Consider the following 17,108-nt stretch of genomic DNA (forward strand, 5'->3'; position numbering starts at 1 on the left):
ATTTATTTAGTTATTATTGCTATAAATATCTAAGTGAGTTCTGTCTAGTTGTTGGGTTTTAAGCGGGACCATTGTGACCCCTCCAATTTAACTGGGAATTTTCTTAGTATAATTGTTGGCATAATAATTATCTAAATATTTCTGATAATATTGTTATTAATATTATCGTCGCTTCCGCAACAATTGGTATCCGAGCCAAGGTTTTGTAGTATGCTCTGTGTTTGCAGCTTAGTCTGATCTTACACATCAGAAACATTTCCTAAAGCTTGTGGGTATTCTGCATTTGGTGGCTATTAAGTAGAAGCTATGGCAAAAATGACAGAAGAAAAACCATCCATATCAACAACTTCCACTTCGTACATTTTGCCGAGGATTGGAACTGCAAATACGAGATTTGTAGTGGAAATTTTTGATGGAACAGGTCATTTCGGCATGTGGCAAAGTGAGCTTCTAGATGCCCTCTTTCAACAGGGTCTAGATATTGCCATTGAGGAAGAAAAACCAGAAGGGGTTGATGATAAAGAATGGAAGACCATCAACCGATTGGCATGTGGTACAATTCGATCATGTCTTTCCAGAGAGCAGAAGTATGCATTCAGTAAAGAGACTTCTGCAAGTAAATTGTGGAAAGCATTGGAGGAGAAATTTCTGAAGAAGAACAGTCAAAATAAGTTACATATGAAGAAAAGACTGTTTCGTTTCAGTTATGTTCCTGGTACCACGATGAACGAGCACATTACCAATTTTAATCAGCTGGTGGCTGATTTGTTGAATTTGGATGTGACTTTTGAAGACGAAGACTTGGCGTTAATGTTGTTGGGATCGCTTCCTGAGGAGTTTGAGTACCTTGAAACTACTCTACTTCATGGAAAATCGGAAGTAACTTTCAATGAAGTAACTGCTGCATTGTATAGCTATGAACTACGCCGAAAGGATAAGTTGAAAGGTTCAGGTGAAGCAGCAGTGGAAGCATTGGTAACAAGAGGTCGTCAGCAAAGTCAGTCTAAGGGGAAGAGAAGAAAGTCCAAAGGTCGAGCTGTTGCCAAAGATGAATGTTCTTTTTGCAAAGAAAAAGGACATTGGAAGAAAGATTGTCCAAAATTGAAGAAAAAAGGGAAGACTCCGCAAGATGCAAATGTTGCAGAATGCAATAGTGAAGCAGAGTCAGACTTTTCTCTTAGTATGACATCTTCAACATTATATGCAGATGAGTGGATCATGGATTCTGGTTGTTCCTATCATATGTGTCCCATTCGGGAATGGTTCTTTGAATTTCAAAAACTAGATGAAGGGGTTGTTTACATGGGTAATGATAACACATGTAAAATAGCCGGGATAGGTTCAATTAAACTGAGGAGTCATGATGGATCTACTAGAATTTTGCGGGATGTACGATATGTCCCAAAGTTGAAGAAGAATCTCATCTCTTTGGGGTCGTTAGAATCTAAAGGCCTAGTTGTGACAATACGAGATGGAGTTCTTAAAGCAACTTCAAGAGCATTGGTGATGTTGAAAGGCATAAGAAAGAACAATCTGTATTACTACCAAGGTAGTACAGTGGTCGGGACAACAGCAGCAGCAATTTCGAGTACCAAGAAGGACGCTGAGGCAACACAGCTGTGGCATATGCGTTTGGGCCATGCTGGTGAAAAATCCTTGCAAACTCTAGCCAAGCAAGGATTATTGAAAGGTACAAAGACTTGCAAACTTGAATTTTGCGAGCATTGTGTTCTGGGAAAACAACGAAGGGTGAAATTTGGCACTGGGATTCACAATACTAAAGGTATTCTGGATTATGTGCATTCTGATGTATGGGGACCGTCCAAGACTCCATCACTTGGAGGAAGACGTTATTTTGTCACCTTTATTGATGATTTTTCCAGACGAGTTTGGGTGTTCCCTATGAAGAACAAAGATGAGGTGCTTGAAGTTTTCCTTAAGTGGAAAACTAAAGTTGAAAATCAGACAGGAAGGAAGATTAAGGTTCTCCGATCAGACAACGGTGGAGAATATAAAAGCGATCCTTTCCTGAAGATATGCCAAGATTGTGGCATAGTAAGGCACTTCACCGTAGGTGGAACACCGCAACAGAATGGGGTGGCAGAGCGTATGAATCGAACGCTTGTGGAGAAAGTTCGATGTATGTTATCTAATGCTGGATTAGATAGAAAGTTTTGGACTGAGGCTGTGACGTACGCTCAACATCTCATCAATCATTTGCCATCATCTGCTATAAATGGCAAGACTCCTTTGGAGAAATGGTATGGAAAACCTGCTACTGATTATGACACCTTGCGCATTTTTGGTTCTATTGCATATTATCATGTGAAAGAATCAAAGTTAGATCCAAGAGCAAAGAAGGCTCTATTCATGGGCTTCAATGCTGGTGTTAAGGGATATCGTTTGTGGTGTCTAGAGGCAAAGAAGACGATAATCAGTAGGGATGTTACCTTTCATGAATCTGCCATGTTGAATAAGGTAAATCCAGAAGGAGTGAGTAGTACTTCACAGCAGGTGGAGTGTACTCCGCAGCAGGTGGAGTTTGAGCAGAGTGTGGTAATTCCAGCAAAAGGTACCACTAGTGATTCTTCATTGGCAGATGCAGAGTCAGATGAGGAAGAGGTTTCTACCCAAGAACCTCAACAGCAATCAGAGCCAATTGCAGTCAGAAGGCAGAGACGAGAAATTCAGAAACCTGCTCGTTTCACTGACATGGTAGCTTATGCACTTCCAGTTGTTGATAATATTCCATCCACTTACACCGAAGCCATTCAGAGTTTAGAGAATTATAGATGGTTAGGTGCAATGGAAGAGGAGATGCAATCTCTAGAGAAAAACAAGATGTGGAAGCTGGCACAACTACCAAAAGGGAAGAAGGCGATTGGTTGCAAAATTTGAAGACACTATTGAAGTTTGTGTTATGAGAAGATGTTCGAAGATGTGGAATATCGCCAAGGTGGAGATTTGTTGAATATTGGCAATATCCCACATTAGGAAAAGATAGAAATGGAGGGGGTTTGGTTTGTTATATATAGAACCCCTCCCCCTTTGGTTGTATCATCCCAAAATCTTCTCCTTTGTAATATTTCTAGAGGAAATATTAATTTGGTAGTGTCCGAGGACGTAAGCTAAATTGGCCGAACCTCGTTAAAACTCTGGTATTTTATTTCTTATTTGTTTGCTTTTATTTAATAGCTTTATGTTGGTTATATTTATTTAGTTATTATTGCTATAAATATCTAAGTGAGTTCTGTCTAGTTGTTGGGTTTTAAGCGGGACCATTGTGACCCCTCCAATTTAACTGGGAATTTTCTTAGTATAATTGTTGGCATAATAATTATCTAAATATTTCTGATAATATTGTTATTAATATTATCGTCGCTTCCGCAACAACACCATTGCCACAAATTATTATACGATTTCTCTCACCCGCTATGCATCTTCTCTAATGCCTTCTGTTTTGCCAACCATGTCTTGTGGTATAACACGGTGTAATCGTATTAACTACGAATGTGTGCAATCAAAATCAGGATCAGAATCCTAGGACTCACTCTTACCATAGGTAATATAAAGTCGGATATCATATTTGAATCCAATTTCAGGTGGCTATTTGACATGCCTGCAAAAACTCATTTATCTCACCATTCGTAATTCAATGTCCAATAAAGGTCAAAATGGGAATCGAGGTTGTTAATCATGACACATACTTACAACAACACATGTATGTAGAGCGGTATACTTCCTGATTGTCCAGAACTCTGACTTCCTCCTCATAGATGTCATGATTTTCCATGGACATCTTGTTCCAAGCATTGCACACTTCGCCTCATACTTCTCGGGTTGAGATTTTGTAACGTGAAAATTTACCCCATGCTTTATGCTATATCGCTTCATTGCAGCAACCAAAGCGTGCTTGGAGGAAAACTTCATCCTAACCTTTAAGTCGCCGAAACTATCCCAACCTAGGGCGCGTTTTCATTTTTTTTCTCCAAAAATGACCTAAATTAATAAATATAAAAAGACCTAATTTCTTAAAGTTTATTAAAAAAAGACATATATCAATAATTAAACCCTTAATTTTTACAGGGCACAAGTACATAACTCCCCTATATCCTTCGTTTTCTTTATGAGACTTTCACAGCCCACCATGAGACGTATGTATCCGCACCAAATGAAGTTTTCCTTACCATAATCACTTTGTAAATCATTATACTGATCCTTATCGAATTTCTCTTTATTCTTCGTTGTAATGGCAGGTTGTAAATGTAACATCCACAGCCCAAAAGTAATTTTGAAAAGGAAAAAAAACAACATTCCTTTAAGATCAAGTGATAATCCATCACTGACCAGGCCAATTTACTTCATAACACGTGCCAATTGTAATTTTCAGCGCTAACAACCCCTGCAGTCCTTTCGCTTCATCGTTGGTCAAAACTTAGAAGTCTGACAAAACTTGAAGTAAGATGATACCCACCATTGAAATTTGAATCCTTACAATTTAGAACTGAGCAGAAGCAGAACAAGAATCGATGCAGACCACTTAGATTCCTTTTTCCAGTTTCAGTACTGTTCTAATTCTAAAAACACCCACTTTCAGGTATCCTCCCCTCTCCTGTCTTTCATCATCACCAAAGCCAGCTGCAACACTATCAAAATGCCTAATCCATCCTTCAATTCAAGAAAACCCATTTCTGTACACGCTTTACCAATCTTTGTCAGCCTGTTTTTCTCCGCCATTCCCCATTCTGCCCTGAAAATACCACCTCCTTTGCCCATTTTACCCCTCCCTTCGGCTTCTTAGCTCCAATGGCAACTCTCTTCCATGGCACTCTTTCTCCACTTTGGACCCAACACCTTCACTGACTCAGAGTGGGGAACAGGCCATCCCAGCCCCTCTGTGTTCAACCCCACCCTACTAAATGCTTCTCAGTGGGTACATGTAGCCAAGGAAGCTGGGTTTTCAAGGGTGATCCTTACTGCCAAGCATCATGATGGCTTCTGCTTGTGGCTAAGTGAATACACGGATTATTCCGTGAAGGCGAGTCCGTGGAGAAATGGGAAGGGCGATGTTGTTGCTGAGTTGGCTGCGGGAGCTAAGGAAGCTGGTATTGCTTTGGGGCTTTATTTGTCTCCATGGGATAGGCATGAAAGTTGCTATGGGAAGACCCTGGAATACAATGAATTCTATATCGGACAGATGACTGAGCTGTTGACTAGGTAATTCATTGTTTCGTTCACCCTTTTTGAGTTTTCGCTTGTTTGCTATCTTTATTTTGTTTATAAATTTTGATATGTTTTTCTCAAATTTGTTCTTGTTGGTATTGTTCATTTCTGATTTAGTACTTAGTTAATCTTTTATGTTATGCATTGGCTGTCTCTTTGGGTCTTTGTTTTTTTTTTAAAGGAATTTATCCTCTGAATTTGTTCGTTGATTTATGTTCATAGGAATTGTGTTTGCTTATGCAACTGAGTGGTTTTGTAATTATTGTATTGCCTTCTCTTTGAGCTTGTTTGCTTGAACTGTATTGGTTTTCATCATTTCTTGTTGATTTTAGGCACTCCATTGATTATGGTATTGAGTGACTCCTTTCTTCGTAGTTTTATTCCATTTTAGGTTTTCTGAATTGGGAAGTGCAGAGTGTTAAATTTCCCTTTTCAAATTTAAGCAGATATGGAGATATCAAGGAAGTATGGTTGGATGGTGCCAAAGGGGAGGGGGAAAAGGATATGGAGTATTACTTCGATGCTTGGTTTAGTCTCATTCATCAGCTCCAACCAGATGCCGTCATCTTTTCTGATGCAGGTCCCGACACAAGGTGGATCGGCGATGAGGCTGGTGTTGCTGGTTCTACTTGTTGGTCTCTTTTCAATCGAAGTAATGCCGTAATTGGTGGAACCAATCCTCAGTAAGCATCTATTCCTATTTTATAATTTAGGCCTTTTTGCTCAAAATTACCTAATGATTATGCCGTTGCTTACAGCAAATTCTCCATGAAATCTATGAAGTTAGGACCTGCTTGCTTTGAACCATCAACAAACCATTTTCTTTTGTGCTTTTTGGATTTGGAACCAAACTAGAACCCATAGTGTTATAACATTATTTATGAATTATCTAACAGATACTCCCAAGGAGGAGACCCTCATGGTCATGACTGGGTACCTGCCGAGTGTGATGTCTCAATCAGGCCGGGTTGGTTTTGGCATGCATCTCAAGTGCCAAAGTCAGCATTGGAACTTCTTGATATATACTACAAATCAGCTGGTCGTAATTGTCTTTTGTTGCTAAATGTGCCCCCAAATTCTTCCGGTCTTATTTCAGATGAAGATATACAAGCACTCCAAGAATTCAAGGAACTTCGGAGGTCTATATTCTCAAATAATTTGGCCGAGAAAGGTCTCCTAACTGCTAGCAGTATTTGAGGAGGCAATGATAATTATCAGTTCAGACCATATAATGTCTTTGAAGAAAGTATTTACACCTACTGGGCTCCTGAAGAGGATCAACGTGATTGGATCTTATATTTAGACCTTCAAGAATCAGTATCTTTTAACGTTTTGCAAGTTCAAGAGCCGATTCACATGGGACAACGCATCATCAAGTTCCATCTTGAGATCCTGAGTGGAGGTAGATGGAAGAATGTGATTAGTGGCACAACAGTGGGATACAAAAGGTTGCTGCAATTTCCAACAGTTCAATCTCAGTACTTGAAGCTTGTCATTGACATGTCTCGAGCTGATCCTCTTATTTCTTATATGGGGCTCCATATGGATCGATTTTCCATTCTGAGCCATGCATCTAATACAACCTCACAGATATATGTTAATGGTAGTCAAGTCCTTAGGCAAGTTCCAAACAAACATTCCCAAACTGCCACAGTTTAGTACATGTAATTTCAAGCTGCAATTATTGTACTGGTGAGTGTTAAAAACTCTTTCTAAAATTTATGGTTACATAACTGGGGGCATCTTCTAATGCCTAATGTACAAATAAGTTGATAGTATTGCATGTGTGCGTGATTATTAATTTGATCACCCTTTATTCTTATAGGCAAGATATTCTCTTGAGCGTCGAATCTCGACCATTATGATGAACTAAATTATAACTGCAAGGGTCTGTTACTACATTTCTAAAAGGTGAATGAAACTGTCAGACCATCATAGAAACATTGTACTAGTCATCTAGAAACAAATCTGTTTCTGGTGCTTCATAATAGAGTTTTGGGATTTTTAGCTCATTAAGGGATAATTACATTGAAAGGCTTTCCTTTTTTTGTCTTCTTACATAGCAATGTGTATAAATAAAAGGGGAATGAAAAGGAGTTGGGATCCATTTGCTTAACCACTGTATAAGACACTAAGGGGGTACACTATTGATAACAATGAAGCATATAGAAAATCTCAATTTATGTTCAGAATGTGCATGAGCAAATTGTGTCACAACAAGTGGGGTTAATTACTGGGGAGCAAGTCTCTCTGCTGTCTTGGATGATGCTAGCTTTCCCTGCATCCAGTTCTGCAGCATTTGTAATGAAGCTTTTGGTTGATCCATTGGAACCATGTGACCGGCATTATGTACCTGCATTTTTGCATTTTGTTTTTTGGTTTTAAATGTGAACAATTGATAAGCATAAAAAATGGAAAAAGAAGCATGCAGATGCATTGTGTTTGAACCTTAAGGAAAGCGAGAGGGCCATGGCTTTTCAGTTGTCCAGCTTCTACACCATCAACCATAAATGAAACTGTGGGAGCTGCCCCAAACTCTTTCTGTCCTGACCATTTCATGGCATGAACCCAGTTTGAATTTCCTGCCTCAAGTGAAAAAATCACATTAGTATAGCAGAGTGAATAATCTATAACATTTCTTCAAAATCTCTTTTTCAGTTAACAAAATCAAGAAGAGTTGAAGAGTCTCACCAAGCCAGTTGCATATAAGATCATACTCTCCAGCATATATAAGCACCTTTATACCATCCTCTAGAAGAGCAGGAATGCCAACTTGTAAGTTCCTCATCCAGTTTGTAATCATGGCATCGTATACTTCGGTGCTGCATGACACAAAGTCAATGTTACCGACCCCTAAGGCATCCCGAACTGTTTTCTGATTGAGGAACGTCTCCACTGCCGAGAAATCGTAGCACAATTCTCCTTCGCATTCCTTTCTAATATCATAGTACTGTGCATTAAAGATGCCAGAGTTCAGAATCATGATTTCTATTTTTGCTTCCTTCTGAATAGAAATCACTTTTGTAATTATATAATGATAGATATTGGACTTATCTTACATTTATATTACCAGCGATGCTCAGAATCTGATCAAATAAAGTGTTACAGGTATCAAAAGAATCCACACAAGCATCTCCACCTTTAGAGCCTGCAATGGTAGTTCAACTGTTAACAATAAATCACAAAAGAAACTGTACAGATTTTGATTTTAATCTTTTAGAGCTGAGAGGAAGCAACTACCACATCTTTTGATTGCTTGCACGCATGAAGGGACCAACTTTTTGATATCGACATAATCAGATTGTGTAATTATACTTGTGTTCAAAGCATAATCTGGGTATGCTTGATACTGGATTTCAGGATCTGTTAGTCCATTCCCGATTGCAAAACCCTGTTCGAATATTAGAGTTAAATCTTAACCCGAAACATCAAAACGAAAAGTCCATATTCAAATGGTATAAAGGGAGATGAAGAAATACGTACCTTGAGATTAACATGAATTCCCTCTTTTGCCTTGTTTCCCTGGTGAACTCGAACAGCGAAAGCTGGAATATAGTGCCCGGCATAAGATTCTCCGGTTATGTAGAAGTCATTCTCAACATACTCAGGATGCTGCTTGAAAAATTCCTGAAAGTACAGAAGACAGTTAAGTCAATTTTTGAATGCTTCTGTTGTATGGAAGGAATGTTAGACCACAACAAACCTGCAAGAAGTCATACAAATCGTTGCTGACACCAGTTTCATTATGGCGAAGGTCGTTTTCGTCTGAAGTATAACTGAAACCGGTTCCAGTGGGCTGATCTACAAACAAAATGTTCGATGCCTGACAACGGACAATAAAATGTGGATTGATAAGCAGTAAGGGATTAAGTGTATCAGAGAAAAATTTGGAATTCTATCAGATACCTTGTCCCAACCATAGTCATTCCATACAAGCGACAAGTTTTTGGTAAGATGGAAAGGACCATTTTCATAAAACAATGCCAATTCACTGCTGCACCCTGGACCTCCAGTCAACCAAATCACTACAGGGTCTTTCTTGCTGTTCCGTGATTCGAAGAAAAGGTAAAACATCCTGCGAAAATTACATAAGGAGATAAAGAATCCACAATCAGTATTATTGTCAGCATTAAAGTATATTACAGCTCTGAATCATACCTAGAAAACTAGACAAACCACTGCATGATTTGGACTAGGCCTACAAAATAAACCAAGTCTGGCACTAAGGTTTATATAATAGCATGTTCTTCATATAGCAGATAAGCATTAAATTCTGCTTTACACCATCAGGGATTTTGGAATCTGTATTGGCTCTTATGTTACTTGGAAATATATTCAATATTCACTGCACATACAATCTGATTCTAAATTTATATCATTTGACATAGCATGTATATAAGATTTAGAACTCATGGCTTACCTTGCAGATACAGCATGTGGAAGTTTATAGTACCCAGCATGGTGACCAAACTCCTGAATGGAAGGCCCAGGTTCCCCAAGCACTGGGAACCTGAATTGCTTTTCAACAATCTTGGAGGTCTCAACTGCAGGGGCATTGTCACCAGCATTAATAGCATCTTTAGGGAACAAATTAAGTCCTCTTATGAGCTTTTCAGCCTGTAACTTTGCCTGGCTAGAACTTGGAGATTGGTTCTTCCAATGGGAAATAGGCTTAGCCGAGAAAACTGAAAAGAGCACAAAAAGAGAAAGCAAACAGAGATTTTGACAGAAAGTAGAGGCCATTTTTGTGGGGTTTATCTTGGTTTCGATGAATGCAAGGTCCTGTTTGATTTGTATAGAATTTGATCATAAAGCCCCCACTTTGAATAGAGACAAAGTCCAAATACAAAGCAAAAAAAGAAGGAAAAAAGAAAATTAACGGTCACCACTTGGCACCAGCTTTTCCCATCTAACCTGCCGTGTGAAAACTACTGATAAACATTGAACCCTCAACTCTTTTTTCATTAATTTTTGTTTTTTTGAATGCTTAATTATCTCCATTAGTGATTTAGACAGCTGCATCAACTTTGCTTTTAAACCCAACTTTATTATTTAGCAGATTAAGTGGAAATAAATATCACTACTGAAATTTTTACACAAATGAATCTTGCCTCTTTTAAAACAAAATAAAATCTTCAATTTGAACTTAAAAAGGAATGTGAAAATGTCTGTCTCCATCATCTTATTATTAAATTTTCTAGAAAATTATATACAAATAATTTACATGGCTTGCCTTGTCATACAAGGATCTCCATTGTTTTTTCATTTAGGGTTTATTATATAGCATTCACGTCACAATATCTGAATTATTCTATCATTTAGAGAAATTTAATGAATGAGACAGCTGGTAACATATTTGTTTGTGTACAATATTCATGTTTTGTTCTTCAATATATATATTGATGATAACTAAATTAACTATAAATACGACTAAGACAAGCGCACCTATCGAACAATAGTATAGTTATGGTGAGTAGGGAATATCGTATCCACCATCACTAGAAGTACTAGTAATTACTATTTTTCTATTATTTAGCTGTCAAATTTGAGTGATTATTTTTAATCTAAAATTACTGAACTAATTTAACTAAGAACGTAATAGAGAATAAAATAGGAAAATTATCGAAGATACCAATGAGATAGACAATACCTAGAAAATAATTCACCTAGACTTTCCTTATTATTTTGAATCTGAATTAAACGATTTATTCACTTGTGCCTTGATCCGTAGAAATCCCTAAATTATGTTAATATTTCTTTCGAGAGTAAGAACAACTGATTCTAGGTTAATTAATTGAAATCTCTTTCTAATTAAAACCCCTTTTGTCGTATTAACTCGATCTATGGATTTACCTATTAGATTTGACTCTAATCCGGTAGATTTATGTCATCCTATTTCTAGGATTGCATGCAACTCCACTCAATTATGCTAGATCTACTCTTAAACAGGGACTTTTGCTCCACTGAAATAAGCACATTAAACATGAATTAATATCCTTAGATTATTAAAACGTGAAATACGCATACATAATTTAGAACAAGAATCAAATATTTATCATGTAAATCAGAAATCAAATAATAAGATTCATCATAGGTTTCATCTTTCGTAGGTATTTAGAGAATTTAGTTCATAATCCTAAATAGAAACATCTCAAAGTGAAGATAACAACAAGACATGAAGAAACCCAATTAAACTTCTAAAGAAATTAAATGGAGATCTTCAATCTTGAAGGAGATCTGCTTCCTAAGATGATTCCGATGGTGTTCTTCGAGTCTTTTCTTCAGTCTTCTTTGTATGCTCCCTTAGGTCCTCTTCTAATATGTATTTATAAACTTTAGAATGCCCTAAAAATTAGGTTTTTCAGCGTAAAAGGGAAGCAAGGTTTGAAATCGACATGGGCTAGCACATAGGCGTGTGGCCAGCCCATGTGGAAATGCCCATGTCGTGTGGATCTTGGAAACTACTCTTTTCGTTTGATTTTAGCCCGTTTTTCGCTCCCATATACTCACCTAAGTATAGAAACATGAATTTAAAGGATTAGGAGCATCAAATTCACTGATTTACATAATAAATCATCTAAAAACGCATCAAGAATGGGATTAAAAACATGTTACTTTTATAATTTATCATATATATATATATATAAAAGAATTATTGTTTGATGAACCTAGTTATAACAGACTTTCCTTTTGTCATTTGTTTTTTTAATCATCTTTTTCCCTAATCAAGAATAATAAAAAGAAGGGGGGCTTTGAAGGCAAGGCTAGAAACAAGATTAATGTTGCGTACAAGACATCAAAAACCCACACTCAAAACATGACAAAACAATAACTTGACTTCACTCAATGTTATAGAAATTGAAGAATGAAGTGAAAGGAACATGGGATCTTCCTATAGACAATACTGTGATTTCATCATTTGATGCCTGCTAACTGAAATGCCATTAGATGGATTGCTTCTGTCTACCTTTTAGATGTCACACCAATGTTAGTCTAATTGAGTAGTTTTGAGTTTCAGACTAAATTTTAAATTTAACCAGAATTCAATATAATTACGAAATATTAAAAAATTAAAAAAGAAAGTCATCACATTTTTCATATGAATTTTAACTTACTTTTTGAGTAAACTAACTTTAGGCATTGATATGATGAATTATTTGGTTGTAGGAAGATTGGAACCGTCATTAAAATCATCTTTTGGTCAATAAGAGATTATAAAAATGTGAGATATTCTTAACATACATCATCAAAGAATGTAAAATCGAAAATTTAACGGCTAAGAAATCAAATCAAGAAAATCATTAGTAAGAGATGTCTTTTTTATTAAAAAAATAAATGAATTTAGATAAAAAAAAAACAAACCGATCCTTTCTATTAAAAATTTCACCATTTATTATTATTAAAAACTGACGTAGCTGACAAAATAAGCAACCAATTACATATGGTGTGCTATGTGTACCTGATTTTGACGTATAAGAACAATTTTAAAAGTAGAAATGGATGAAATTTTTAACAGAAAGATCGTTTAGCTCTTTGCTCTAACAAACATGACTAAATTATTTATTTTTTTATTATAAAATAAAATGTAATCCAACTTTTAGTACAAAAGTCATGAATTATAAAAATACTTATTTTAATATATAGACCATTTTGCCCACTGGTCAGAGCCAATCATCTGTCTAGCGCAATAAACATATAGTTTTCTTTTATCTATTTAAGAGTGAAATATGGCTTTTTCATTTGGAAAAAAAAAATTATATTGTAAATCAGTTTGAATATTGAAATTCGTCATTATATTTTATTTAGATTGATATTTATCATTATATTTTTAGAATATAAATAAATGTATCACTTTACTTTCATATTAAACTTTACTATTAAATTTTAAAATTTATTAAAATTTCTCACCAACTTTATTTTTTAATTAAAACTTACCGTTTAATGTGATTTTGACGGTTTAAAAGAATGGAAAAAATATTAGTAAAATATTTTATTTGAATATTTAACAATATATTAATTTATAAAAAAACTAAAAATTAATAAATTAACTTGAGGTGTTGTTTTTGTAATTATGAGATTCTCTAGTACGGGTTAGTATAATTAGGGGTAATGGAACAGCCCAGTTTCTGCCTACATAATAGTTAAGCGACCTTCTATTTTTGGGCCCACAAATAACCCAATAGTTTTGGGTTGTATCATTAACATCTGAGAGTAGATGTTCTACTTCCAAAACCGGATAATGTCCAGGGGTGTAAAAGATAATTTGTGGGAAAAGAGAGGATGGGAAGGAAGAAAATTAATATACCAGTTATCTAGCCTTCTTAATTGCATGCTTAATCGTTGTCCATTTTATCATCTCACTTTGATCTCCTTCTGATTCGATCCTTGGAATGATCAAATGTTCCATTGTACACTTACAAATGTTATAACTAACAGTTTTTAAATCTCTATATTTTACGCTAATTCTCTGCTTAGTGTTTGTATACTGGCATGTGGTCAAGTATCATGTGTGAGGGAAAACTCAATACTTGTTTTTAACAAGATATATCATAGAAATTTCACGTGTTATGCGTACGTAAGTAAAGAAGATCCAATACTTATCTTTTGACATGTGTCCTTCCTTTTCTTTTTCTTATATATTTTAATTTCTAACATTAATTAATTTTTATATTTTTATAATATTATCAGTTAATCTAGATATTTAATATCATTAATTTTTTATTAAAATATTGATGTGATTTTTATTTATATAAAAATGCTATTCTAACAAAGAAAATTATATTTCCACATAGTTAGACTATGCGTTCTAAAAAATTCCACATCAACTATTGAAATCATTCATGGTGATAATTATTTGGACTAACTAATGAAATTATAATAATAGAGGGAGCAAATTAGATAAAATAAAAAATAATATAATAATTAGAAATTATATACATATAATAATTTTAATAATTTTATATTTCAAAAAAATAGTATAATAATTATATATATTAAAAAATAATTTTAATAATTTTAAAATCATTTGTTGACGTGGCATATAAGACAAAATAGTGTCACATCAACATTTAATTATATTTGGACCACTACGTCAGCGATTAATATTGACCGTTAGTCAACTAACGGCCACGCCAGCATATCCGTTAAAAATAAACCCATTTGACAAAAAAAAAAGGTTAAAGGTTAAAGTGATTTAAAAAAAACATAAAGATCTAAAGTGACCAAACAGTCAAACATTAAGGGCTATTTTTGGTATTATGCCAATTAATTATAAAGATAATGAAACAATTAAGGAAAGGTAATAATAATATAAAACTTTAAGATAACTAAATAATCTTGACTTGTATGGTGTTATGGTTAAAATTTATCAGATACCCCATTTAATATACATTCAAACCGCGTGATCCTTAATTTCCACTCTTAATATTTTATAAAAAATAAAAAATGAAAAACACAGTCACTTACATAACAATGAATTAAAACTTAAAAATAATGCAGTCAATAAAATAATTAAATAATTGTTTTGGGTTTGGATAACTGATTAAAGCTTTTGGTTTATGGGTGACCATAGGCTATTACAGACAGGACATTTGTGTCACCTTCGTCTTCGTATTGTAGGCTAATAAAGGCATCACAATGGTATTCGTGTCCACAAAATTATTAGATAAATTAAACCAAATTAGTATTTGAAATTGGCTTCCATCCACAGTTAAAGTTTCCAGCAGCTCATTAATTTATTGAAATATAGGGTTACACTTTCATGTTGATTTTGAATGATGTAAAGACCTTACCAAACTATTCATTCTTGGGAAATTATTAGTACCTAGGATCCTCTTTCCTATGGAAAAAAATCAGTATCAATATTCTCTTATCTGGTTATTAATCACTTTCCTCAAATTTAAAACTACTGTTTTATAGGCCAAATTAATACTCTGTTTTATACCCATGCTACCTATGACTTCTTTAATATTAAACCTAAGAACACTACAATTACTCGAGGTTGCCTCTTAACTCACAAGTAGTTAAGCAAGTTTGAATGCCGACAACTTTGCACCCCTATGCCTCCTAAAATTCCACGTGTTTGAGAGCTTTTTTTTGGATTGAAATAATTTGTAATTAAGTTTTGACTGTTTTCTTATTAATTATAATATTATTTAGTTATGAAGTCGCTTTACTAAAGTATCATGATTGAACTCTCTCATATTATATATTATTACGAATGCTACTTAATAAGTTATTGTCCAACGACTTTGTTATAAGTGTGTTACACTCACAATATATTATTAATCTCTTTTGGTTAAATTCGTTCTTCCAATATGATCTTATTTTATCTATATTATTAATCTCTTTTGGTTAAATTCGTTCTTCCAATATGATCTTATTTTATCTTATTGTAATCATTACATCTTTCTTCATAAAAAGTCAATTGTTATCAAATAATAATAAAATCATTTATCAATAAGACAAATGATTCGTGGTCACATTACTATTCATCTATTATGTAATGTTGATAAAAGGATATCATTTATCATTTATTGGGGTATGAATTCTACTGTTATGGAATGATGCTACATCATGCTAAAGCCGTATACCCAACGTATCAACTTTTATAAGTTCTTTATCTATTTGAACTCTAGCTTTCATTTATATCAAAATATACGAGTCACACATACATAGTTCATCATCCACTCAAGATTAATGTGTGTCACACTATGAATACCGCAAGTGAATAAATTCGTAAACGGATCAAGGATTTATTTTACTTAGGTCCTGCCCAATATACTGTTAGTCCAGTCAATCACATCTATATTTCTATCTTCTAAGAATCATTCACTTTGATACCCAAGACAAAGTATCTCACTAATTAGATTTGATAGACAACATATTATCTTTTCAATCGATTTGCTCAATTTTGATTAGACTAAGGATGTGTTTAAATTACCTATTAATATAAGTTATCTTTTTGTATTACAATTCGACCATATAATATCGCTTAGTATTAGTTAAACGTTAGACAATCACTGAACCAATATTTGCTTTCATTTTTCTTTGCGTGCAAAAATCATTAAAGACAATATATAAAGATATTAATGATATTGATTAATATTTTATTAAATCAATTTGTTCAAAAAAATTATAAGTACATATAGACGAAATCACTACACTAAGGGCACTAGATCTCAATAGTCTCCCACTTGCATTAATGAAGTAAATGAGTCATATTTCTCATTTTCATACCCTCTATGTGTTTCTCAAAATTATTGTCTCCCTATCCCAAGGTTGTCCTCTAATGCGACTTTAACTGCATCCACTATCCCATATGTTACTACCTCCCTTATGATATGATATTTTCTATTAACATATTTTATCCTCTTGTGGTTTCTAGTTTCTTTAGTGTTAGCTATTGTTGCACTATAATCATTAGAGGTGAGCAAAACTCGATTTAATTCGAAAAAATTAAAAAAATTAAATTCTGAGTTAACTGAATCGAGTCAACTCGAATAAGTAATTTAAATTTCGAGTTCGAGTCTAGTTAAATTTTACAATTTGAATAATTCGAATAACAGATTAGTGTAAATACTCCTTTGGTCCTTATTAATTTTGAAAATGAGTAAATTGGTCTCTCTCAACAAAAATTACAAAAAAAATCAAAATACTTTTCAAAAGTTAAAAATATTTATAAAAAGTTTCAAAATTTATATATTTTTTTAAAAATTATAAAAAATTTAAAAAATTCTAAAGAATATATAAAAAAGTTAAAATTTTAAAATTTTGCTAAAATAATAATTTTGGTAAGCTAAATAAGTTAATTAATGATTAAATATTATTATACTAAAGTATTTTTTTTCTTCTTATTTTACTTTGAAAAGGTTTTCAAATATATA

The 17,108-nt window shown here is 34.1% G+C and overlaps 1 protein-coding gene and 1 pseudogene across 2 annotated transcripts; one reads left to right on the forward strand and one right to left on the reverse strand.

Moving 5' to 3' along the window:
* The first annotated feature begins 4,383 nt into the window (after positions 1 to 4,383).
* On the forward strand, positions 4,384 to 7,024 carry LOC121219949 (alpha-L-fucosidase 1-like; annotated as a pseudogene).
* A 156-nt stretch (positions 7,025 to 7,180) lies between these two features.
* LOC107948259 (serine carboxypeptidase-like 48) lies at positions 7,181 to 10,336 on the reverse strand. Of its 2 annotated transcripts, none has more exons than XM_041098799.1 (9): positions 9,644 to 10,336; positions 9,130 to 9,298; positions 8,927 to 9,046; positions 8,707 to 8,850; positions 8,467 to 8,614; positions 8,283 to 8,371; positions 7,915 to 8,173; positions 7,672 to 7,805; positions 7,181 to 7,576 (listed from the first exon to the last, which is right to left on the reverse strand). In XM_041098799.1, the coding sequence occupies exons 1-9, from the start codon at positions 9,964 to 9,966 to the stop codon at positions 7,454 to 7,456; spliced, it is 1,509 nt and encodes a 502-aa protein (XP_040954733.1). In that variant the 5' UTR covers positions 9,967 to 10,336; the 3' UTR covers positions 7,181 to 7,453. The 2 variants fall into 2 exon arrangements, with proteins under 2 accessions (XP_040954733.1, XP_040954732.1); XM_041098798.1 differs by having other exon boundaries at positions 8,464 to 8,614; positions 9,644 to 10,331.
* Between the last annotated feature and the right edge of the window lie 6,772 nt (positions 10,337 to 17,108).

This window comes from Gossypium hirsutum, chromosome D08 (genome assembly GCF_007990345.1).
Source record: "Gossypium hirsutum isolate 1008001.06 chromosome D08, Gossypium_hirsutum_v2.1, whole genome shotgun sequence".
NCBI lineage: Eukaryota > Viridiplantae > Streptophyta > Magnoliopsida > Malvales > Malvaceae > Gossypium > Gossypium hirsutum.

Coding starts and splice junctions, on each gene's coding strand:
- LOC107948259 (XM_041098798.1), bottom strand. CDS start 9,966: ATGGCCTCTACTTTCTGTCAAAATCTCTGTTTGCTTTCTCTTTTTGTG. Junction 8,615..8,706: donor GAATTCATGTTAATCTCAAG/GTACGTATTTCT, acceptor ATATTCGAACAG/GGTTTTGCAATCGGGAATGG. Junction 7,577..7,671: donor GCCCTCTCGCTTTCCTTAAG/GTTCAAACACAA, acceptor GCAAAAATGCAG/GTACATAATGCCGGTCACAT.